The following is a 25478-nucleotide window of genomic DNA, read 5'->3' on the forward strand; positions in this document are numbered from 1 at the left end:
TCCACGATTTCAGTGAAAAGCGCAGTTTAGACCCACATACCTGTTTACAGTTCAGACCCAGTTCCATACCCTCGGTATGGAAAAAGCAAAACAAAAAACAACAAGCATAAACCCAGAAACTGTTCTTCACACAACAAGCTATGTTTTAAGTGTTCCCAAATGTTGTAGTTTCGAATTGGTACCAGGATTTAGACTTTAATTATTTTCACTGTCGTAAGATGAGAGACAATCTCATACCAGGAAAGAGACGTATTTTTAACGTTGAAAGATCCTCAGTGGAGCGGCTTGCTGAAAAACTAGATATTAAGTATAATATCAAACGAAGCGTTCTGATTAAATTGAAAGAAACTTCAATAGATAGAGAAATGGCTACAAAAGGAAAAAGAAAAGCAAGTACAGAGAGTAGTGAAAATTTAGCGCAAAAAATTATGGACGCTGCTAGACAGCAGCCGTTAGAATTCAAGAAGATAAAAATGGTAAGTGCTTACATTCTAAATTTAAATCCATATTTTTCTTTCCGTAAAAAAAAAAAAAAAAAAAAAAACAAGAAAGAAATATATATTGTTTTACATAGGGTAAAATTTGTGATTAAGGGCTTCTATTCACCTTGGAAAGTAGTTGAGCTAGATAAATAAAACTCGTAGGAATAAATACAGAGCCTTAATGGTCCCAAGGGGTGTCTTCGTACCTACATCCACTGTCTCCCCACAAATTATTTTGACCTTTGATGACCTTATGCACTCTTTGTGTTATAAAGACGAAACCCTGTGAAATAGATTTACTGCTAGAATGAGCCACAAAAAAAGTGATTTGAGCCTCATACCTTTGCTCATGGGCGCCCATAAGCGGAATTTTGGAGGGGGGCTTACCTGGTCTAATCGGCACTTCCAATGCTGTATAATAAAAATCTCAAAACGAAACATAAAAATATAAGGCAGTATCATTCAGCCAGAGGAGGGGGGCTAGAGCCCCCTCCACTCCTCCCCCCATATGGGTGCCTATGTCTGCTCAATCCTGTAAAATTCTAGTTTAGCTACTTTTTGTTATCTCGGAAAGGGGTTAGGTTTTGGGAAATAAAACTTTCAGGGGTAAGTTTACAGTCTTAAGTATGTCCCGGGAAGGTATTTTGAAGTACTTACCTCCACTTCTTCTCCCTCTAGAGGGCAGCGACCTTTGATGATCTTTAAAAATCTTTTGTTATGAAAACGAAACCTTTACAAAACAGATCATCTGCTTAAATGAAGTACAAGAAAACTGTTTTCCGCTTCGAAACTTGACTCAATCCCAATTTATGAGGTTTCGAAGATCTGCAAATACATTTCCTAAACTTGGAAAAAACCCATTGATATGACTTAGAACAGGAATTGCATTTTCAGAGCTAAAACCAGAAAAAAAACTGATAACTGAAAATTAAGATCAAATAGCCTATTGTTTTGTCGAAATTTCAATAGGTGTCAAGTAGGAAAATTTCTAAGACATAGAAATCAGAAGAGGGTTAATATGGAAGCTTGGCAATACCTTAACAGAGTATGTTTTTGGCCCTTGATTCATTACCAAAAGTTTCATTTTCTTAACCTAGCCTCTTTCGAAGATTGCGAAAAGTAGCTAAGCTAGAGTTTTACCCATGTTTCTAATTAGATTTCCTTGCCCTCCCAGTCTCCTCAAACATAAGTTCGGAATGGGTATAATCTTCCAGAGGATAACTATGGTATTAGCTTTTTCTCCTAACCAATTTTCGTTATGATATGGCTGCTTCTGACAAAATTGTGATGTAAATCTAATGATGCGTGTCATTAATTACATTAATTATATCTTAATTACAAGAATTTAGACCCTGTTTCCCTACCCCACAATGATTAGTATAGTTTCGGACCCACAAGCGTAACTAGGACGCTTACTACCTATTTCCCGCCCAGTTTGGTCGAACTTAAACCTTCTTTTTTTCATGGTAGCAGCAGTTGCAACCTAGTAAAAAGTGAACCACAGGCCATAGTAACCAAGAGTTAAAAAAGAAATTTGAAAAAACTGCCTAGTGAAAAAAATTGCCTTCTAACACTGACTCAGGAATGGTAACTATTATTTCAGTTCGTCTTAAAAGTAACGGTTTATTGCAGAAAGAAATTCATGGTGATTTCGAAAAAAGCCTCATACCTCTCAAAAGTGGCGTCAGATCGAAATAAAAAATATACCGTTAGAATCAACAGGGTCGAAAACCTTGTATAGGGGAATTACTGTCCTCCTCCCTAAACAACAAGGAAAACACTTGCATCGGTAGCACTGATCTGTCTCCCGTTTTTTTTTCTTTTTTTTTCAACAAGCCTAGAGGGTTGCCAGAACATATAGACAGATGCTTAATGGCTCATTCAAAAGCTATTTCTCATATCTACATGTTTTTTTTTTTATAAATTCCATCATCTGCAAGTGCCATGTAGCACTAAAATGACACTTTTTGTGTCATTTCTCAAGGGGTGGCACTAACAAGCTACCAGAACACCATAGACAAATCTTTTATAGCTCATATAAAATATATTGCTTACATCTACGTCCTTCATATAAGTTCCACCATCAGCAAATTTCAAATGGCACTAAAAGTGACACTTTTGGTGCCGTGTCTCAGTTAGAAAAGAAGGGGCTATTGGGATAGAACTTATAAGAGTGCTGTTTAATGGCTTATTTGAAAGCTATTGCTCCTATATACCGTGCTGTTTTCATTAATTTTACCATTCGTAAGTGCAATATAGCACTGAAAACAACACTTTTGGTGCCACTTCTTAAGTGGAAAAGCTCTGAAGTACAAAACAGGTACTATTGTAATAGTTATGTTCCAAAATTGTTTGATTACTAATTCTTCGTAGCTCTTAAGAAAATATGGCTCTTTAACCATCCAGCGAGAATATTTTAAAATAACCGATTCTAAATTACGACCAGCAGTTATAACTTTTAGTCTTGGGATTTCAGCTGCAGGCTCTTCTTGAAGAGATGTTTCGTTCAAGTCGAGTAAATATTTTGGAAGTCGTGGTCTTCCAAGCTTTTTGTATTTTTGCTTTAGTTTTTCCCTGTTATTCTGTACAGTAACCAAGCCAATGCCTCTTATTACGCTTCTTTACCATCTTTCACAAAGCAATTTTGTGAACTAACAATGCCATTTGACAATGCCATGAACTAACAATGATACATTTATTGACATCAAAATTCCGTTTTTAAAAGTTTCGATTACTATTGAGCCGTATCGCTTGTTTTTTTAATTGTTTTTTTTTGTTACGTATATGTTATTACGTATATGAGGGGTTCTCCCCTTAGTCAATACCACGCTCTTTACGTTAAAAGTTAAAAAAAATTTTTGACTCACAAACCGCTGAATCACAAAGGCCGTTTAATTAGAATAAATAGCTCTTTTGAAAGCACTAAAAAAAACTAGCGTAAAGAGCGAGGTATTGACTTGGGGGAGAACCCCCTCGTATACGTTAAAATTTCTGTTTGTTTTAAGTTCTAATGTTCCTTCCTACTTTCAGTTGAAAAAACTTGTTTTTTTTAATTTAATTTCTGATAGTTTTTTAAATAATGCTTGGAAATCTGGTGCTACCTTCATAGAACTGTCCCTTACCCCAAAGAAACATCCTCCACGGAAAGATTCTCCAGAGTAACCCCCTCCTCTAGCCCCCCCCCTCCAGAAAAAAATCCTTCCTGAAAATGTCTGTATACGTCCGGCGCCTCCTTCATGGCAATTTCCCTTCCCCCATGAAAACTTCCTTCATGGACAGATCCTCCAACATAACCCCCGACCCACCCTTTCCTCCCACTACCAGAAAAAAAACCTCCTGAAAACTTCTGTATACTTCCCAATAACCAATACTATATTTTAACATTGGGCAAAGTTCATAACTTTTAGCTCTCCCCCTGGGGACTTAGGGGGATTAAGCCATCCTAAAAGACATATGTATCATATTTTCGACCATGCTGAACAAAATGGCTATCTCAAAATTTTGATCGGGTGACTTTGGGAAAAAAAAGCGTGGGAGGGGGCCTAGTTGCCCTCCATTTTTTTTGGTCACTTAAAAAGGGCACTAGAACTTTTAATTTCCGTTCCAATGAGCCCTCACAATATATTCTAGGATCACTGGGTCGATACGATCACCCCTGGGAAAAAAAAACAACAAAAAACCAAAAAAAAAAATAAACACGCAACCGTGATCTTTCTTCTGGCAAAAAATGCAAAATTCCACATTTTTGTAGATAGGAGGTTGAAACCACTACAGTAGGGTTCTCTGATACGCTGAATATGATGGTGTGATTTTCATTAAGGTTCTATAACTTTTGGGGGTCTTTCCCCCTTTTTTTGAAAATCAGCTAAATTTTCTCAGGCGCGTAACTTTTGATGGGTAGTACTAAGCTTGATGAAAATTATATATTTGAAATCAGCATTGAAATCTGATTCTTTTTATCTATCTATTGGTATCAAAAACCCGTTTTCTAGAGTTTCGGTTACCATTGAGCCGGGTCGCTCCTTACTTACAGTTCGTTACCACGAACTGTTTGATATGTTGAAACATTCACTTTTGATGTCAGTCGATACAAGTTGGAACCCTGAATGTTTATCACCTGAAAACCGGTATTTATGCCTGCCTATTGAAACCAAATATGCAACAGTTCAGGAGTTTCTAATATAAAACTGATGGTAACACCTTTTAAATAAACTGATGAAAATGTTTTTTTTTAATTAATTAGGAAGGAAAAACTTAAGTCAAGTTGTTCCTTTCAAAATCCTCTACAAGTCCGTGTTAAATTTATTAAACAAGTATTTACCGTTTTCTTAGACAAGTTGAAATGGAATTTGCACGAAAGTCTAATTTAGAAAGCCAAGTAAAAAAAATATAAAAAATAGCAAACTCAGATTATATTGCTAGATCAGGGGAACAGATAGAAACCAAAATCAATGCCTTTATGTGCCTGTTGTCGCCAGACAAGCTAAAAATATTTAACATGGAAGAGATAGCCGGGAATGTTTCTAATCCGTTCCCCCTTAACTGAAGGTTTACATGAACCCCTTCCATACACTCCCCCTCCCAGCCCCCTTAGTAAGTTTAATAAATTGTTTGCTCATCAGTAAGCTACTGGAACATTAGCTGGCTACGTCACCATCTTAGATAGATGTTAAATGGCTCAATTAAAAGCTATATTTTATAATTACTAGGTTTTTAAAAATTCTACCATCTATTAGATTCGAGAAATTTCAATGTTAGCTAGTTTCTGGGGTTAATTTGCAATGAACTTTGTCATGATTGAAGCATTAGCTGAAACCTAGTAAAGAACGAACCACGGCCCACAGTAACTAAAAGTTAAAAATGTTAAAACGGCCTTTTTTTTCTTTATTTTGTCGTGGCCTCGTGGCTATTTTTTCGGGTTACTAGAACATCATAGATAGATGCTTAAGAGCTCATTCAAAAGCTATTTTTCATATGTACGTGGTTTTTATAAATTTTGCCGTGTGCAAGTGCCATATGGCACAAAAAAGGGCACTTTTTATGCCGTTTCTCGGGGGGTGGGGCTAGCGGGCAACCAGAATATCTTTGATATATTTTTGATAGCTGGTATAAGAAATATAGCTCATATTTACGTTCTTCCTATAGCTATTTCTCATATGTCCGTGGTTTATTTAAATTCCGCCGTCAGCAAGTGTGATATGGTACGAAAAAAAGACACATTTTATGCCGTTTCTCAAGGGATGGACTAGCGGGCTACCAAAAAACTTAGATAGAATTTTGATATCTCATATAAAAAATATTGCTCATATTTGTGTTCTTCTTATAAATTCCACCATGTGCAAGTTTGAAATGGCACTAAAATAACACTTTTGGTTCCATGTCTCAAGTGGAAAAGCTGGAGTTAGTGGGCTACCAGAACTTTGTAGAGTGATGTTTAATGTCCCGTTTCACAACTGTTGCTCATATCTACGTGCTGTTTTTGCCAATTCTACCATTCGTAAGTGAGATATAGCACTAAAACAAACTTTTGGTGCCACTTCTTAAGTGGAAAATCTTGGAAGCATAAAACGGTTTCATTGTAATAATTATGGTCCAAGACCCTTAACTGGAGGTTTGCAAGAACACCTTCCGAATATTCCTCCTCCAGGCCCCTTTTGTAAGCTACGCAATTAAAGTCCTACAAACGCCAAAATATTAAATTACATTATTAGAGGCGTGTTCTGCTAGTACAGCACTGGACTTCAAATTAGATTATCATGCGTTCTATTCCAGCTTGGATTTTTTTCCCGATCATGGTTTGTCCCTTCTAATGATTAAATTAAAAAAAAACAAGTTTTTAACTGAAAGTAAGGAGCGACATTAAAACTTAAAACGAACAGAAATTTTTCCGTATATGAAAGGGGTTGTTCCCTCCTCAACGCCTCGCTCTTTACGCTATAGTTTGACTCTGTCTTACAACTTTATTCTTTAAAACAATAAAAAACTTATTTAAAAAAAAATTTTTTTTATTTAATTTCTGAACTTTTTGAATTAATGCAGCTTTGATTTTGGCTCACCGTACATAAATAATTAAAACGAAATTTGCATATTAATTTTTCTTTTTTTGCCTAAATGGCTTTCTCGAAATTTTGTTCTGACGTAACTTACGAATTACTTACGTAACGAATTTCTATAGTATGTTTTTATTACGTATATTAGGGAGTTCGCCCCATAGTTAATACCTCGCTCTTTACGCTAAAGTTCGAGTTTTGTTCGAATCACAAACCCCTGAATCACAAAGGCCGGTTAATTAGAATAGATAGCTCTTTTGAAAGTACTAAAAAAAAACTTTAGCGTAAAGAGTGAGGCATTGACTAGGGGGAGAACACCCTCATACACGTAAGAATTTCTGTTCGCTTTAAGTTTTAATACTACTCCTTACCTTCAGTTGAAAAAAAACTTGTTTTTTAATTTAATTTCTGATCGTTTTTAAACAATGCTGGGAAATCCAGCGCCTCCTTTATAGGAATGTCCATTTCCCCAAGGAAACATCCTCCATAGAAAGATTCTCCTAATATACTACTAGCAGAAAAGCACAAAACAGTGGATTTTTAGGCCTTAAATTTTCAGCCCAGCACCAAAGGGGAAATCCCCACATATCCACCCTATGTAAAGGTATCATGCAAACTTAAGAAAAAAAAACACTTCCCGCCATTGGAACGACAATTAGGACAGCTGATTTTTTCTTGCAAAATCTGATTTCTTTGAAATTTGTTTAGTGTAATCTCATTTGCTTAATAGACGATATTTGGTTTTCAGCCATTATCAACTCGGGAATTTTAGAACCACATGAATCTTTCTTTTTTCTAGCAATCAAATTTGACTCTTTTTTGACAGAGCTGTAAGGAATGCAATACTTGTATTAGCACACTCCTTACAGTATTATATTGGTCTATATGCAAGGCATTTGCACTGGAAAGTAGTAGCTTAATATACCAATAACCCCTAATCCGACCCCCCTACCCCACACCAGAAAAAATTCCTCCTGAAAACGCCTGTATATTTCCCGATAACCAAAACTTACATGTGTAAACAATGGGTAAAGTTTATAACTTGCAGCCCTTCCCCCAGGAACTTTGGGGGGTTATGTCATCCTCAAAGACATATTAATTAGATTTTCGACTATGCTGAGCAAAATGGTTATCTCAAAATTTTGATTGGGTGACTTCGGGAAAAAAATGAGCCTAGGAGGGGACCAAGTTGCCCTCCATTTTTTGGTCAGTTAAAAAGGGCACTAGAACTTTTAATTTCCGTTCGAATGAGCCATCTCACGATATTCTAGGACTAATGGATCGATAAGATCACCCCTGGGGAAAAAAATAAATGAATAAATAAAAAAAAATAAACATGCACCCGTGATCTTTCTTCTGGCAAAAAATACAAAATTCCGCATTTTTGCAGATAAGAGCTTGAAACTTCAATAGTAGGGCTCTTGGATACGCTGAATCTGATGGTGTGATTTTCATTAAAGTTCTATGACTTTTACTGGTCGTTTCCCCCTTTTTTCGAAAATAAGGCAAACTTTCTCAGGCGCGCAAGTATGGATGGGTAAAACTAAACTTCATGAAACTTATATATTTGAAATCAGCATAAAAATCTGATTCGTTTGATGAAACTATTGGTATCAATATTCCGTTTTTCAGAGTTTCGGTTACTATTGAGCCGGGTCGCTCCTTACTTACAGTTAGTTACCACGAACTGTTTGATTGCTTTTCAGATAATCCACTATTTTTGCATACGTGATGCACTCATTTTTTAAGGCGTATCCCGGGAAAGCTGATTTTAAACCTATTACTTACATCTACCTGCTTTTTATCAATTTAACATCCAAAAGTGCCATATAGTAATAAAACGGCGCTTTTGGTATTAATATAGAATACTAATTGCTCATTTTAGGACTAAAAAGTTCAGGGCATCAGTTATAGTAGTATATGCCCCTGTAGAACCGACTGACGGAGATACTAGTGACTCAGATGAATTTCACTTACAGTTACAGGAGCAAATAGACAGGGTCCCAGGTAAAATATGATGTTTTTACTAGGAGATTTTACCGCTCAGGTCGGTAGAAATAGGGATAGATGGTGTCCTAGCCTAATTAAATTTGGTGTAGGAAAAGGAAACAGTAATGGATACAAACTTTTGCAATTTTGTAGTTATAACAATCTAGTTGTAACCAATGCGGTGTTTGGTTATAAAATGGCTCATAAGTTAACATGGTATTCACGTAATGGTAAGACAGCAAAACTCATTGATTATGTTATAATAGATTGAAGACTGGCAGGATCAATACAAGATACTAGGATATATACGAGTGCTGTTATTGATGGTAAAGGTAAAGATCGCAATCTAGTAGTGTCTAGGGTTAATTTAAAGATGAAATTTTGGAAGGGTAACTACCCCCCAGGATGATGCTGGTAGACTCCAGGATTAGAATTTGAGAGAAACTTTCCAGGAACAGTTGAATACTAAACTTAAGAGTTTAAAAATCTGACAGCGTGGCAAATGGTTAGAGTTGCTTAGAAAATAATTTGTGAAGTTGCTGAAGGTGTCTTAGGGAAGAAAGCTAGGACTACAGCTAAGAATATAGTGAAAAAGCCTTATGTTTAATAGAAAGGAGAAGGGACTTTTACAAGAACTATCTGAGTGAAAGATCATATGAAAACAAAAGGAGTGTAAAAAAAAGTGGAGAAAGCAATAAAATATGAACTAAGAAGGTGTGAAGTGGAGGCCATTGATAAAATTGCTCAGGATCTGGAAGATACAGCTAGACGACATAATAGCAGAATATTGTACTGGCAGGTTAATACATGGAGAAGGAGTAGTCTATTCAGACTTGTCCCAGTTAAAGATAGGAACGGGCCCACAATTAGTGATAGGGAATTAGTTAAAGAGAGATGGGCGGAACATTTTGAGAATTTGCTAAACCGAGATAGTTTCAAAAAAAGATATAGAGGAAAATGAAAAAATTTGATACATTGGATGTGAAGGAAGATTCGTTCTATGAGAAAAAAATAGTTACAGTGGTAAAAGGACTAAAAAAAAAAATAAGGCTCCAGGGGCTGATAGTGTGGTAAATGAGTTTCTTAAATATGGGGGCTATGAGGTTAGAAATAAGTTACTGAAGAGTACGAATATGATTTTTGAAAAAAGGGAAGTAGCTATCGATTTTAGGAAAACCTTAATTAAGCTACTTTATAAGATAGGTGATCTACTTTATAAGAGTGAGTGGGATAATTATCTAGGCATTAGTCTGGTCTCTATAGGTAGAAAATTACTTAGTAATATGATACTTTTTAGACTGAGAGCTGCTGTAGACAAAGTTTTGAGAGAAGAACAGAGCGGTTTTAGAAAAGGTAGAGGATGTGTCGACAAAATTTTCGGTCTTAGGTTAATAATTGAGAAGTACCTGAGTTGTCAAACACCTTTAGTCCTCAGTCTTATTGATTATGAGTAAGCTTTCAATTCTGTTAATAGAACAGCTTTAGCAAAGGTTATATCCTTGTATACATGTACCAAGAACAGCTTTAGAAAATGTTTTAAAGGTTTTATCCATGTACCAGACAAATACAATAAAGTGATTAGTGCTATGTACGAGATTAACACTGCCGTTGTTAGTTTAGGAAATGAGGTTAGCAGCTGGTTTTGTATTAAAGCAGGAGTTAAGCTGGGTTGTGTTCTATCCCCCTCTATTTGGATTATTTTGATGGACTTCGTCTTAAGGAGCACAGGAAAGGAAATGGGAGACAACGCAATGAAATGGGGAGGAAAAAGGTCTCCTGGACTAAGATTATGCTGATGATTTATGCATCCTAGATGCCAGTGTGAGCAAAATAAATAAACTTTTAGAGGTTTTGCGGATTCAGGTTGCGAGAATAGGTTTGAAAATCAATGTTAAGAAGACTACGTCACAAAGGCTCGGAATAAGTGAAGATGAAAAGGTGACCTTGGGTGACGAAAAGATTGATTAGGTAGGCAGCTTCACTTACCTTGGTAGTATTATTAGTAAAGATGGTGGGAGGAGTAAAGATGTTAAAAGTAGAATGGCCAAGGATCAGGGTGTTTTTTCACAGTTAAAAAACGTTTGGAAGAATAGAAAGATAAGTCTGCAAACCAAGATTAGAATATTAGAAGCTATAGTGGTGACAGAGATCAAAGATGGCTCTGAAGCATGGGCACTCCGAAAAGGGGATGCAGATCTGCTAGATGTTTTCCAGAGAAATCGCTTACGGATTTTTCTGGGTACCCGGCTGAATAACCGTATTTCAAACACTAGGCTGTACGAAAAATGTGTTTCAATACCTCTTTCTAGGGCTATAATTAAAGACAGGTTGAGGCGGATGAAGGATAACAGATTGCCGAAAACTGTCCTTTTTTGCTAACCGTCTAAGGCTAAACGGAAAGCAGGTCGTCCTTGTCTAGGGCGAAAGGATGTCATAAAGAAAAATTTCAAGGAAATGGGAAATTCCTGGGAGGGTTTAAAAGGGAGGCTTTGAAAAGATTGAGATGGAGGAGGAGCGTGTGTAGTTGTATTGACTTCAGGCGGCTTGGTTCTGCGGTGAGTTGTTAGCAGTTAGTAGTAGTAGCAGTAGTGGTAGAAGTAGTATAAGGGTTATCTATACGAGTAGAAAAGTCTTTTCAGGTTTATGGTTGATATTTTTGTTGGGGATTACTTTTTAACGTCACTTCTTAGAAAGTAGTAAAAGAGAAACTTCTCTTATGTCTCCCATGTTTTGGAAACGGGACCAGGTTATTGTCGCCGATCTTAAGCACTTTTAAATTTTAGTCAAGCTTGAGTTTCAAAGTCACGGGGTTTTCTACACAAACAAAACTTAGCTGACACGAGTTTGGCGAAAAACTTTAAATAGTTATGTTTGACGTGACTATAAAAGGATAAATCAGCTCTCACACTGGCTCAAGAATAACCCAACACATCCTTTTTGGCCTCAGGCAAGATCAATACGTAGCATTCCGAAATATAGTATTATATTCTTAATCTGACCAGAGGTCCACGATTTCAGTGAAAAGCGCAGTTTAGACCCACATACCTGTTTACAATTTAGACCCAGTTCCATACCCTCGGTATGGAAAAAGCAAAACAAAAAACAACAAGCATAAACCCAGAAACTGTTCTTCACACAACAAGCTATGTTTTAAGTGTTCCCAAATGTTGTAGTTTCGAATTGGTACCAGGATTTAGACTTTAATTATTTTCACTGTCGTAAGATGAGAGACAATCTCATACCATGAAAGAGACGTATTTTTAACGTTGAAAGATCCTCAGTGGAGCGGCTTGCTGAAAAACTAGATACTAAGTATAATATCAAACGAAGCGTTCTGATTAAATTGAAAGAAACTTCAATAGATAGAGAAATGGCTACAAAAGGAAAAAGAAAAGCAAGTACAGAGAGTAGTGAAAATTTAGCGCAAAAAATTATGGACGCTGCTGGACAGCAGCCGTTAGAATTCAAGAAGATAAAAATGGTAAGTGCTTAAATTCTAAAGTTAAATCCATATTTTTCTTTCCATAAAAAAAAAAAAAAAAAAGAACAAGAAAGAAATATATATTGTTTTACATAGGGTAAAATTTGTGATTAAGGGCTTCTATTCACCTTGGAAAGTAGTTGAGCTAGATAAATAAAACTCGTAGGAATAAATACAGAGCCTTAATGGTCCCAAGGGGTGTCTTCGTACCTACATCCACTGTCTCCCCACAAATTATTTTGACCTTTGATGACCTTATGCACTCTTTGTGTTATAAAGACGAAACCCTGTGAAATAGATTTACTGCTAGAATGAGCCACAAGAAAAGTGATTTGAGCCTCATACCTTTGCTCATGGGCGCCCATAAGCGGAATTTTGGAGGGGGGCTTACCTGGTCTAATCGGCACTTCCAATGCTGTATAATAAAAATCTCAAAACGAAACATAAAAATATACGGCAGTATCATTCAGCCAGAGGTGGGGGGCTAGAGCCCCTCCACTCCTCCCCCCATATGGGTGCCTATGTCTGCTCAATCCTGTAAAATTCTAGTTTAGCTACTTTTTGTTATCTAGGAAAGGGGTTAGGTTAGGAAAATGAAACTTTCAGAGATGAGTCTACAGGCTTAAGTATGTCCTGGGAAGGTATTTTGAAGTACTTACCTCCACTTCTTCTCCCTCTAGAGGGCAGCGACCTTTGATGATCTTTAAAAATCTTTTGTTATGAAAACGAAACCTTTACAAAACAGATCATCTGCTTAAATGAAGTACAAGAAAACTGTTTTCCGCTTCGAAACTTGACTCAATCCCAATTTATGAGGTTTCGAAGATCTGCAAATACATTTCCTAAACTTGGAAAAAACCCATTGATATGACTTAGAACAGGAATTGCATTTTCAGAGCTAAAACCAGAAAAAAAACTGATAACTGAAAATTAAGATCAAATAGCCTATTGTTTTGTCGAAATTTCAATAGGTGTCAAGTAGGAAAATTTCTAAGACATAGAAATCAGAAGAGGGTTAATATGGAAGCTTGGCAATACCTTAACAGAGTATGTTTTTGGCCCTTGATTCATTACCAAAAGTTTCATTTTCTTAACCTAGCCTCTTTCGAAGATTGCGAAAAGTAGCTAAGCTAGAGTTTTACCCATGTTTCTAATTAGATTTCCTTGCCCTCCCAGTCTCCTCAAACATAAGTTCGGAATGGGTATAATCTTCCAGAGGATAACTATGGTATTAGCTTTTTCTCCTAACCAATTTTCGTTATGATATGGCTGCTTCTGACAAAATTGTGATGTAAATCTAATGATGCGTGTCATTAATTACATTAATTATATCTTAATTACAAGAATTTAGACCCTGTTTCCCTACCCCACAATGATTAGTATAGTTTCGGACCCACAAGCGTAACTAGGACGCTTACTACCTATTTCCCGCCCAGTTTGGTCGAACTTAAACCTTCTTTTTTTCATGGTAGCAGCAGTTGCAACCTAGTAAAAAGTGAACCACAGGCCATAGTAACCAAGAGTTAAAAAAGAAATTTGAAAAAACTGCCTAGTGAAAAAAATTGCCATCTAACACTGACTCAGGAATGGTAACTATTATTTCAGTTCGTCTTAAAAGTAACGGTTTATTGCAGAAAGAAATTCATGGTGATTTCGAAAAAAGCCTCATACCTCTCAAAAGTGGCGTCAGATCGAAATAAAAAATATACCGTTAGAATCAACAGGGTCGAAAACCTTGTATAGGGGAATTAGTGTCCTCCTCCCTAAACAACAAGGAAAACACTTGCATCGGTAGCACTGATCTGTCTCAACAAGCCTAGAGGGTTGCCAGAACATATAGACAGATGCTTAATGGCTCATTCAAAAGCTATTTCTCATATCTACATGTTTTTTTTTTTATAAATTCCATCATCTGCAAGTGCCAAGTAGCACTAAAATGACACTTTTTGTGTCATTTCTCAAGGGGTGGCACTAACAAGCTACCAGAACACCATAGACAAATCTTTTATAGCTCATATAAAATATATTGCTTACATCTACGTCCTTCATATAAATTCCACCATCAGCAAATTTCAAATGGCACTAAAAGTGACACTTTTGGTGCCGTGTCTCAGTTAGAAAAGAAGGGGCTATTGGGATAGAACTTATAAGAGTGCTGTTTAATGGCTTATTTGAAAGCTATTGCTCCTATATACCGTGCTGTTTTCATTAATTTTACCATTCGTAAGTGCAATATAGCACTGAAAACAACACTTTTGGTGCCACTTCTTAAGTGGAAAAGCTCTGAAGTACAAAACAGGTACTATTTTAATAGTTATGTTCCAAAATTGTTTGATTACTAATTCTTCGTAGCTCTTAAGAAAATATGGCTCTTTAACCATCCAGCGAGAATATTTTAAAATAACCGATTCTAAATTACGACCAGCAGTTATACCTTTCAGTCTTGGGATTTCAGCTGCAGGCTCTTTTTGAAGAAATGTTTCTTTCAAGTCGAGTAAATGTTTTGGAAGTCGTGGTCTTCCAAGCTTTTTGTATATTTGCTTTAGTTTTTCCCTGTGCTTCTGTACAGTAACCAAGCCAATGCCTCTTATTACGCTTCTTTACCATCTTTCACAAAGCACTTTTGTGAACTAGCAATGCCAAGTTCTTCTTTAATTGCCTTAATCGTCTTTCAAACTCTTTGACCGCAACCTAATTTGACGGAGCAGTCCTATTTGCATAATTAAATAAAAAAAACAAGTTTTTTAAACTGAAAGTAAGGAGCGACATTAAAACTTAAAACGAACACAATTTATTCCTTATATGAAAGGGGCTGTCCCCTCCTCAACGCCTCGCTCTTTACGCTAAAGTTTTTTTTTTTTTTAAAAAATAAAGTTGTGAGACAGAGTAAAACTTTAGCGTAAAGAGCGAGGCGTTGAGGAGGGGATAGCCCCTTTCATATATGGAATAATTTCTGTTCGTTTTAAGTTTTAATGTCGCTCCTTACTTTCAGTTTAAAAAAACTTGTTTTTTTCATTTAATTTCTGATCGTTATTTAGTTAATGCAGCTTTTATTTTGGCTCACCGTCATTGAATAAGTAAACAAAATTTGCATAAAAATTTTACTTTTCTTTTGCTAAATGGATGTCTTTACAAATTAACTTACGTAACTAACTTCTATATTCGTATTTTTTTCTTCTGTGAAAAAATACAAAGTTGCAGATTTTTGCAGATATGAGCTTGAAACCTATGTAATAGGGTTTTCTGATACGCTGAATCTGACGGTGGGATTTTCATTAAAATTCTTTCACTTGTAGGGGATGTTTCCCCCTCTTTAAAAAATCAAGTAAATTTTCTCAGGCTCGTAGCCTTTGATGAGTAATACTAAACTTAATAAAATTTATATATTTAGAATCAGCATTATAAACACATTCTTTTGATACATTTATTGACATCAAAATTTTGTTTTTAAGAGTTTCGATTACTATTGAGCCGTATCGCTTGTTTTTTTAATTGTTTTTTTTTGTTACGTATATGTTATTACGTATATGAGGGGTTCTCCCCTTAGTCAATACCACGCTCTTTACGTTAAAAGTTAAAACAATTTTTGATTCACAAACCCCTGAATCACAAAGGCCGTTTAATTATAATAGATAGCTCTTTTTAAACCAATAAAAAAAAAATGTAGCGTAAAGAGCGTGGTATGGACTTGTGGGAGAACCCCCTCATATAAGTTATAATTTCTGTTCGTTTTAAGTTCTAATGTTGCTTCTTACTTTCAGTTGAAAAAACTTTTTTTTTATTTATTTAATTTCTGATCGTTTTTTTAAATAATGCTTGGAAATCCGGCGCCCCTTCATAGACATGTCCCTTACCCCAAAGAAAAATCCTCCACGGAAAAATTCTCCCGAGTAACCCCCTCCTCTAGCCCCCCCCCCTCCATAAAAAAATCCTTCCAGAAAATGTCTGTATACGTCCGGCGCCTCCTTCATGGCAATTTCCCTTCCCCCATGAAAACTTCCTTCATGGACAGATCCTCCAACATAACCCCCGACCCACCCTTTCCTCCCACTACCAGAAAAAAACCTCCTGAATACTTCTGTATACTTCCCAATAACCAATACTATATGTTAACATTGGGTAAAGTTCATAACTTTTAGCTCTCTCCCTGGGGACTTCGGGGGATTAAGTCATCCTAAATGACGAATTTATCATATTTTTGACCATGCTGAACATAATGGCTATCTCAAAATTTTGATCGGGTGACTTTGGGAAAAAAATAAGCGTGGGAGGGGGCCTAGTTGCCCTCCATTTTTTTTGGTCACTTAAAAAGGGCACTAGAACTTTTAATTTACGTTCCAATGAGCCCTCAAACGATATTCTAGGATCACTGGGTCAATACGATCACCCCTGGGAAAAAAAAAACAAAAAAAAACGCAACCGTGATCTTTCTTCTGGCAAAAAATGCAAAATTCCACATTTTTGTAGATAGGAGCTTGAAGACACTACAGTAGGGTTCTCTGATACGCTGAATATCATGGTGTGATTTTCATTAAGGTTCTATAACTTTTAGGGGTTCTTTCCCCCTTTTTTTGAAAATCAGCTAAATTTTCTCAGGCGCGTAACTTTTGATGGGTAGCACTAAACTTGATGAAAGTTATATATTTGAAATCAGCATTGAAATTTGATTCTTTTTATGTATCTATTGGTATCAAAAATCCGTTTTCTAGAGTTTCGATTACCATTGAGCCGGGTCGCTCCTTACTTACAGTTCGTTACCACGAACTGTTTGATATGTTGAAACATTCACTTTTGATGTCAGTCGATACAAGTTGAAACCCTGAATGTTTATCAACTGAAAACCGGTATTTATGCCTGCCTATTGAAACCAAATATGCAACAGTTCAGGAGTTTCTAATATAAAACTGATGGTAACAACTTTTAAATAAACTGATGAAAATGTTTTTTTTTAATTAATTAGGAAGGAAAAACTTAAGTCAAGTTGTTCCTTTCAAAATCCTCTATAAGTCCGTGTTAAATTTATTAAACAAGTATTTACCGTTTTCTTAGACAAGTTGAAATGGAATTTGCACGAAAGTCTAATTTAGAAAGCCAAGTAAAAAAAAATAAAAAAATAGCAAACTCAGATTATATTGCTAGATCAGGGGAACAGATAGAAACCAAAATCAATGCCTTTATGTGCCTGTTGTCGCCAGACAAGCTAAAAATATTTAACATGGAAGAGATAGCCGGGAATGTTTCTATTCCGTTCCCCCTTAACTGAAGGTTTACATGAACCCCTTCCATACACTCCCCCTCCCAGCCCCCTTAGTAAGTTTCATAAATCGTTTGCTCATCAGTAAGCTACTGGAACATTAGCTGGCTACGTCGCCATCGTAGATAGATGTTAAATGGCTCAATTAAAAGCTATATTTAATAATTACTAGGTTTTTAAAAATTCTACCATCTATTAGATTCGAGAAATTTCAATGTTAGATAGTTTCTGCGGAGAGTTTGCAATGAACTTTGTCATGATTGAAGCATTAGCTGAAACCTAGTAAAGAACGAACCACGGCCCACAGTAACTAAAAGTTAAAAATGTTAAAACGGCCTTTTTTTTCTTTATTTTTTCGTGGCCTCGTGGCTATTTTTTCGGGTTACTAGAACATCATAGATAGATGCTTAAGAGCTCATTCAAAAGCTATTTCTCATATGTACGTGGTTTTTATAAATTTTGCCGTGTGCAAGTGCCATATGGCACAAAAAAGGGCACTTTTTATGCCGTTTCTCGGGGGGTGGGGCTAGCGGGCAACCAGAATATCTTTGATATATTTTTGATAGCTTGTATAAAAAATATAGCTCATATTTACGTTCTTCCTATAGCTATTTCTCATATGTGCGTGGTTTATTTAAATTCCGCCGTCAGCAAGTGTGATATGGTACGAAAAAAAGACACTTTTTATGCCGTTTCTCGAGGGATGGGGCTAGTGGGCTACCAGAAAATCTTAGATAGAATTTTGATATCTCATAACAAAAATATTGCTCATATTTGTGTTCTTCTTATAAATTCCGACATGTGCAAGTTTGAAATGGCACTAAAATAACACTTTTGGTTCCATGTCTCAAGTGGAAAAGCTGGAGTGAGTGGGCTACCAGAACTTTGTAGAGTGATGTTTAATGGCCCGTTAGTAGTAAGAGAGGTGCTGATTTCAGTCCTCCGCCTGAGGCATGAATATGCATATAGTTTAACCGGTACATTGACTTACCAGGGTCAGTCACCTGTAACTTGATTAGTAGGTTTTTTTTTCTGTTTTTGTTGTCAATTACACAATGAATGTAGGTCATGAGTTCACATACACATTCTTAAAACTACACGTGATTAAACACGTTATAAAACTACGTTTCAACTCCAACTTTTTTTTTCAATCAGAGTGGGGTTTTTTTTCGAGCTGACACCTGTTTTTTAGGCAGACAATCAGAGAATTGCTTAACAATTCGTCATTGAAACCCTGTATAAGGCTTTCCAATGCATAGTCTACAGCCAGCGGTTATTTGGCAGCGTATAATGTCCTCAAGATTTAAAATGTACTATCTTCTTCCGCTCTAAATAAAGCCATCTGTGTTTTACATGTTACCAAAGAGGGGATGATTTCAAAACAACAGTCCGCTCCAACCCGGATCTGAGTACTCTAGCTGCTTTCGGGCTGATGTGAACTTTTCGCGGTATGCGTCGTATTGAGATTAAGAAAAAAAAAGACGGATATGTCCGATTCAAGGCTAATTGACAAAAGAGTTTGTTTTCTGACTAAATTAGACAGATATTTTTCAATTGTATTTGATGAAAGTAAAAGGATTTCATAGATGATTAAGAGGCTTTTATAAAAATATATGACAGGGAAGAGGGCAATGAATCAATTCTAACACAGTTTTTCTTTACTTGGTATCCGTTAAAAACGAAATTTTTGTGTTAAATAAGTAATTCTTGTATCATTTAAAAGAGCTTTACGGGGTTTGAGAGAGACTCTGTTCCCTGATTCCGTGTGGTTAGAGGGGGTTCTTTGTGAAGACTAATTTTTTATTCTGTAAAAAAGGGAATTGTTTTTTTCCATGCTAAATTTTGCCTCCTTTTTAATGAAAAGGATTCTTGCAACTACACCCCTCCGGAAAAGAAACCAAGACGGAACGAATCCACATCTATGCAAGAAACGGACGGTGCTCAACAGCAGTCTGAATTTGGAAATGTGAATATTTTCACCTCTAGCTTCTACCTATTTCTATCCAACTTTTTTTTTTAAGTATTTTCTTTTTGCCATTTTTCAACACCGTAAAAGTGTATGTCAGAGATATTAAAATGTTAACTTTTCAGTTTAAATAATTCTAGGAGGAATTGGGTTTTGTTGGATGGTATGGAAAAATGGTACGTGTTAAATATTCGGGAAACATACGAGTAGAAAAAATGCTTCACTACAGATAAGTCTATTGTGTCTTTCTGAGGGAGGAGGAGGTAACTTTTTAGTTTAAAAAATTTGTTTATGAATAGAAAAACGCTTCACTACAGATATGGCTATTGTGTTTTTGTGAGGGAGGAGGGGGTAACTTTTTAGTTTAAATAATTGTAGGAGGAATTGGGTTTTGTTGGATGGTCTTGAAAAATGGTACGTGTTAAATATTCCGGAAACGTACGATTAGAAAAAATGCTTAACTACAGATAAGGCTATTGTGTCTTTCTGAGGGAGGAGGGGGTAACTTTTTAGTTTAAAAAATTTGTTTATGAATAGAAAAACACTTCACTACAGATAAGGCTATTGTGTTTTTCTGAGGGAGGAGGAGGGGGGTAACTTTTTAGTTTTAAAAATTTGTTTATGAATAGAAAAACGCTTCACTACAGATATGGCTATTGTGTTTTTGTGAGGGAGGAGGGGGTAACTTTTTAGTTTAAATAATTCTAGGAGGAATTGGGTTTTGATGGATGGTATGGAAAAATGGTACGTGTTAAATATTCGGGAAACGTATGAGTAGAAAAAATGCTTCACTACAGATATGGCTTTTGTGTCTTTGTGAGGGAGGAGGGGGTAACTTTTTATTTTAAAAAATTTGTTTATGAATAGAAAAACTCTTCGCTACAGATAAGGCTATTGTGTTTTTCTGAGGGGGGAGGGGGTAACTTTTTAGTTTAAAAAATTTGTTTATGAATAGAAAAACGCTTCACTACAGATATGGCATTGTGTTTTTGTGAACTTTCTGAGGGAGGAGGGGGTAACTTTTTAGTTTAAAAAATTTGTTTATGAATAGAAAAACGCTTCACTCCAGATAAGGCTATTGTGTTTTTCTGAGGGGGGAGGGGGTAATCAGATCTAGGATTCTTAGTCCCTCATAGGTGTTTGTTGTCTGAAACCTATAGTTTTGGGTGAATAGTATGCTATTTCAAGCTTTTCTGAGCTAAGGTTTCTTAGTATTTCATAGGTGTGTGTTGTCTGAAACTTATGATTTGAGGTATGTAATTCGCTATTTCCGACTTTTCATAACCAGATTTCTTAGTCTTTCGTAGGTGTGTGGTGTCTGAAACCTATGATTTTGGATGTTTGGGTTGCTATTTTTTGACTTTTCTGAGCTGGATTTCTTAGCCTTTCGTAGATGTGTGTTGACTGAAACCTATGATTTGGGAATGAGTGCTTTGCTTCTTTTCACTTTTATGAGCTAGATTTCTTAGCATTTCATAGGTGTGTGCTTTCAGAAAATTATGATTTGGGAGGTGTAGTTTGCTTTTTGGACTTATCAGAGCTAGGATTCTTACTCCCTCATAGGTGTTTGTTGTCTGAAACTTCTAGTTTGGGATGAGTAGTTGGCTACTTCAAGCTTTTCTGAGCTAAGGTTTCTTAGTATTTTGTAGGTGAAGCTTCCACGTCAGTTTTAAGTTCACCAAGACATAAAAAATTTAAAGTTCAGTTCTAAATTTTTCCATAGAAGATAAGAAAAGTTATAATATGATTGTGATTATTTTCTATGATGATAGAAAGTTTCACTTTAATTCTAAATTTTCTTAAATTCAGTTCCGACTTTTCTCAAAGAGATGAAAAAATTTAAAGTTCGGCTCCAAATATTTTCCACGTCAGTTTTAAGTTTACCAAGACATAAAGAAATTTAAAGTTCAATTCTAAATTTATCCGTGGGAGATAGAAAAAGTAATACCATACTTGTGATTATTTTCACGGAAGATAAAAAGTTCTAGTTCAATTTAAAATTTTGTCAACAAAGTCAAGGAAAGTTCAAGTTCTCTTCTGAATTTTCTCAATGAAAAAGAAATTAGTCATTGATCATTTCTATTTTTCCAAATACTATAAAAATTTTCCACTTTAGTTCAGATCTGTCTCGAAGAGATGAAAAATTTAAAATACTGTTCCAAATTTTTCACAGAAGATAAAAAGTTCAAGTTCTCTTCGGAATTTTACCAAAGAACACAATTCAATTCTAATTTCTTCAGAGAAAACAAAAATCTTCCACTTCAGTTCTTTATTTCACAAAGACATAAAGAAATTTAAAGTTCAATTCTAGATTTTTCGGTGGGAACAAGAAAAAGTAATACCATACTTGTGAATATTTTCACGGAAGATAAAAAGTTCTACTTCAATTTTAAATTTTCTCAACGAAGTGAAGAAAAGTTCAAGTTCTCTACTGAATTTTACCAAAGAACACACTTCAATTCTAATTTATCCAGAGAAAATAAAAATCTTCCACTTAAGTTCTTTATTTCACAAAGACATAAAGAAATTTAAAGTTCAATTCTAAATTTTTCAGTGGAAGATAGAAAAAGTAATACCATATTTGTGAATATTTTCCCGGAAGATAAAAAGTTCTAGTTCAATTTAAAATTTTCTCAACGAAGTGAAGAAGATTTCAAGTTCTCTTCGGAATTTTACCAAAGAACACAATTCAATTCTAATTTCTCCAGAGAAAACAAAAATCTTCCACTTCAGTTATTTATTTTACAAAGACATAAAGAAATTTATAGTTCAATTCTAAATTTTTCGGTGGAAGATAGAAAAAGTAATACAATACTGGTGAATATTGTCCTGGAAAATAAAAAGTTCTAGTTCAATTTTAAATTTTCTCAACTAAGTGAAGAAAAGTTCAAGTTCTCTTCTGAATTTTACAAAAGAACACAATTCAATTCTAATTTCACCAGAGAAAATCAAAATCTTCCACTTAAGTTCTTTATTTCATAAAGACATAAAGAAATTTAAAGTTCAATTCTAAATTATTCGGTGGAAACAAGAAAAAGTAATATTATACTTGTGAATATTTTCCCGGAAGATAAAAAGTTCTAGTTCAATTTAAAATTTTCTCAACGAAGTGAAGAAAAATTCAAGTTCTCTTCTGAATTTTACCAGAGAACACAATTCAATTCTATTTTCACCAGTGAAAATAAAAATCTTCCACTTCAGTTCTATATTTCACAAAGACATAAAGAAATTTAATGTTCAATTCTAAATTTTTCGGTGGAAGATAGAAAAAGTAATACCATACCTGTGAATATTTTCTCGAAGAAATGAAAAATTTTAAATACTGTTCCAAATTTTTCACAGAAGATAAAAAAGTTCAAAATCTCTTCGGAATTTTACCAAAGAACACATTTCAATTCTAATTTCTCCAGAGAAAATAAAAATCTTCCACTTAAGTTCTTTATTTCACAAAGGCATAAAGAAATTTAAAGTTCAATTCTAAATTTTTCGGTGGAAGATAGAAAAAGTAATACCATACTTGTGAATATTTTCCCGGAAGATAAAAAGTTCTAGTTCAATTTACAATTTTCTCAAAAAAGTGAAGAAAAGTTCAAGTTCTCTTCTGAATTTTACTAAAGAACACAATTCAATTCTAATTTCACCAGAGAAAATAAAAATCTTCCACTTCAGTTCTTTTTTTCACAAGGACATAAAGAAATTTAAAGTTCAATTCTAAATTTTTCGGTTTAAAATAGAAATAGTAATACAATAACTGTTAATATTTTCCCGAATGATAAAAATTTATAGTTCAATTTAAAATTTTCTCAACGAAGTGGATAAAAATTCATGTTCTATTCTGAATTTTAAAAATTAACACAATTCAACTCTAATTTCTCCATAGAAAATAAAAATCTTCCACTTCAGTTTTAAGTTCCACAATGAAATAAAGAAATTTAAAGTTCTAATCTAAATTTTTGGATGAAAGATAGAAAAAGTAATACTATGATGATGATTATTTTCCATGAAGATTAAAGGTTTCACTTTATTTATAATTTTTCTTAAATTCAGTTCTGATTTTTCTCAAAGAGATGAAAAATTTAAAGTTCTGTTCCAAATTTTTCATAGAAGATAGAAAAAGTTATACATTGATAGTGAATATTCAACATTAAGATAAGGAACTCCACTTTAATTCAGAGCTTTCTCGAAGAAGTGCAAAATGTTCAAGTTCTCTTCTGAATTTTCTTAAAGAAGAGAAAAAAGTTAGCTCAATTCTGAATTTCACCAATGAAAATGAAAAAACCTTCCATTTCAATTCATAATATATAAAAGACATAAGAAATTTAAAGTTCAGTTCAAAATTTTTCTGTAGAAGATAGCAAAAGTTAAAATATGATTGTGATTATTTTCCAGGGAAGATGAAAAGTTTCACTTTATTTCTAATTTTATTAAATTCAGTTCAGATTTTTCGAAAAGAGATTACAAATTTAAAGATCTGTTAAAAATTTTTAATATAAGATAGAAAAAGTTATACATTGATTTTGAATATTAGAAATGAAGATAAGGTGCATCACTTTAATTCTGAGTTTTCTAGAAGAAGTGCAAAATGTTCAAGTTCTCTTCTGAATTTTATTATAGAAGATAAAAAAGTTAGCTCAATTCTGAATTTTACCAATGAAAATGAAAAAAGCTTCCACTTCAGTTCTTAATTTCTCAAAGACATAAAAAAATTCAAAGTTCTCTTCTAATTTTTCCAAGAAAATAAAAAGGTTCCACTTCAATTCTGTTTTTTTCTCAAAGAGATGAAAAATTTAAAAGTTCTATTCTAATTTTAAATTAAATTTTAGCTCCTTTGTCTTATGGATTTACCCCTCAAATTTTTAAATTAGAAAATGAGTGACTTGTTCTATTATTAAAAACAATAGTTCAAACTCGTTCATCTAACCTCCAAAACAATAGGTTAGGTTAGGTATAAATAAATATTAATAAATAAATAGAAACATTTCTACATGTTTAAGTTAGATTAGGTTAGGTTAACTTATCATGAGCGCTCATGATAAGTTAACCTAACCTTTTCTGGCGAGTATGGTTAGGTTAGGTTAGGCTAGATTAAGTTAGGCTAGATTAGGTTAGGTTCAGTTAGGTTAGGTTAGCCTGCGTACGCTTCCCTTAGGTTAGCTTAGGTTAGGTGAGAGACAGGCAAAAAGTTAGGTGTATGATTAGGTTAGGTTAGATTAAGTTAGGTTAGGTTAAGTTTTGTTATGCGAGGTTTTCCTACGTACGCGCGCGTACGTAGGCTAACCTAGCCTAACCTAACTTAAACTAACCTAACCTAATCATACACCTAACTTTTTGCCTGTCTCTCACCTAACCTAATCTAACCTAAGGGAAGCGTGCGCAGGCTAACCTAACCTAACTTAACCTAACCTAATCTAGCCTAACTTAATCTAGCCTAACCTAACCTAACCATACTCGCCAGAAAAGGTTAGGTTAACTTATCATGAGCGCTCATGATAAGTTAACCTAACCTAACCTAACTTAAAAATGTAGAAATGTTTCTATTTATTTATTAATATTTATTTATACCTAACCTAACCTATTGTTTTGGAGGTTAGATGAACGAGTTTGAACGATTGTCTTTAATAATAAAACGAGTCACTCATTTTCTAATTTAAAAATTTGAGGGGTAAATCCATAAGACAAAGGAGCTAAAATTTAATTTAAAATTAGAATAGAACTTTAAATTTTTCATCTCTGAGAAAAAACCAGAATTGAAGTGGAACCTTTTTATTTTCTTGGAAAAATTAGAAGAGAACTTTGAATTTTTTATGTCTTTGAGAAATTAAGAACTGAAGTGGAAGCTTTTTTCATTTTCATTGGTAAAATTCAGAATTGAGCTAACTTTTTTATCTTCTTTAAGTTAATTCAGAAGAGAACTTGAACATTTTGCACTTCTTCGAGAAAACTCAGAATTCAAGTGATGCACCTTATCTTCATGTCAAAGATTCAAAATCAATGTATATCTTTTTCTATCTTCTATGAAAAATTTGGAACAGAACTTTAAATTTTTCATCTCTTTGCAAAAAATCGGAACAGGATTTAAGAAAATTAGAATTAAAGTGAAACTTTTTACCTTCACTGGAAAATAATCACAATCATAGTATAACTTTTCATATCTTCTACAGAAAAATTTAGAACTGAACTTAAAATTTTTCATGTCTTTGAGAAATTATGAACTGAAGTGGAAGGTTTTTTCATTTTCATTGCTAAAATTCAGAAT

At 34.5% G+C, this 25478-nt stretch overlaps 1 protein-coding gene across 2 annotated transcripts in view; it reads left to right on the forward strand.

Annotated features, from left to right (window-relative positions):
• Nucleotides 1-25478, forward strand: part of LOC148955156 (catalase-like) — a 346346-nt gene that overhangs the window by 219016 nt on the left and 101852 nt on the right. The window contains exon 1 of one of the 2 annotated variants that reach the window (XM_089108085.1): nucleotides 11811-12002. The exons of the other annotated variant lie outside the window; for it this stretch is intronic. Coding sequence (XP_088964211.1) covers nucleotides 11892-12002 — 111 coding nt within the window. The 5' untranslated portion in view covers nucleotides 11811-11891. Of the gene's footprint in view, nucleotides 1-11810; nucleotides 12003-25478 lie in introns of those variants that run through there. 2 annotated transcript variants of the gene reach the window in all.

This window comes from Artemia sp. Qi Xiang Cuo, chromosome 2 (genome assembly GCF_049724085.1).
Source record: "Artemia sp. Qi Xiang Cuo chromosome 2, ASM4972408v1, whole genome shotgun sequence".
Classification (NCBI taxonomy): Eukaryota; Metazoa; Arthropoda; class Branchiopoda; order Anostraca; family Artemiidae; genus Artemia; species Artemia sp. Qi Xiang Cuo.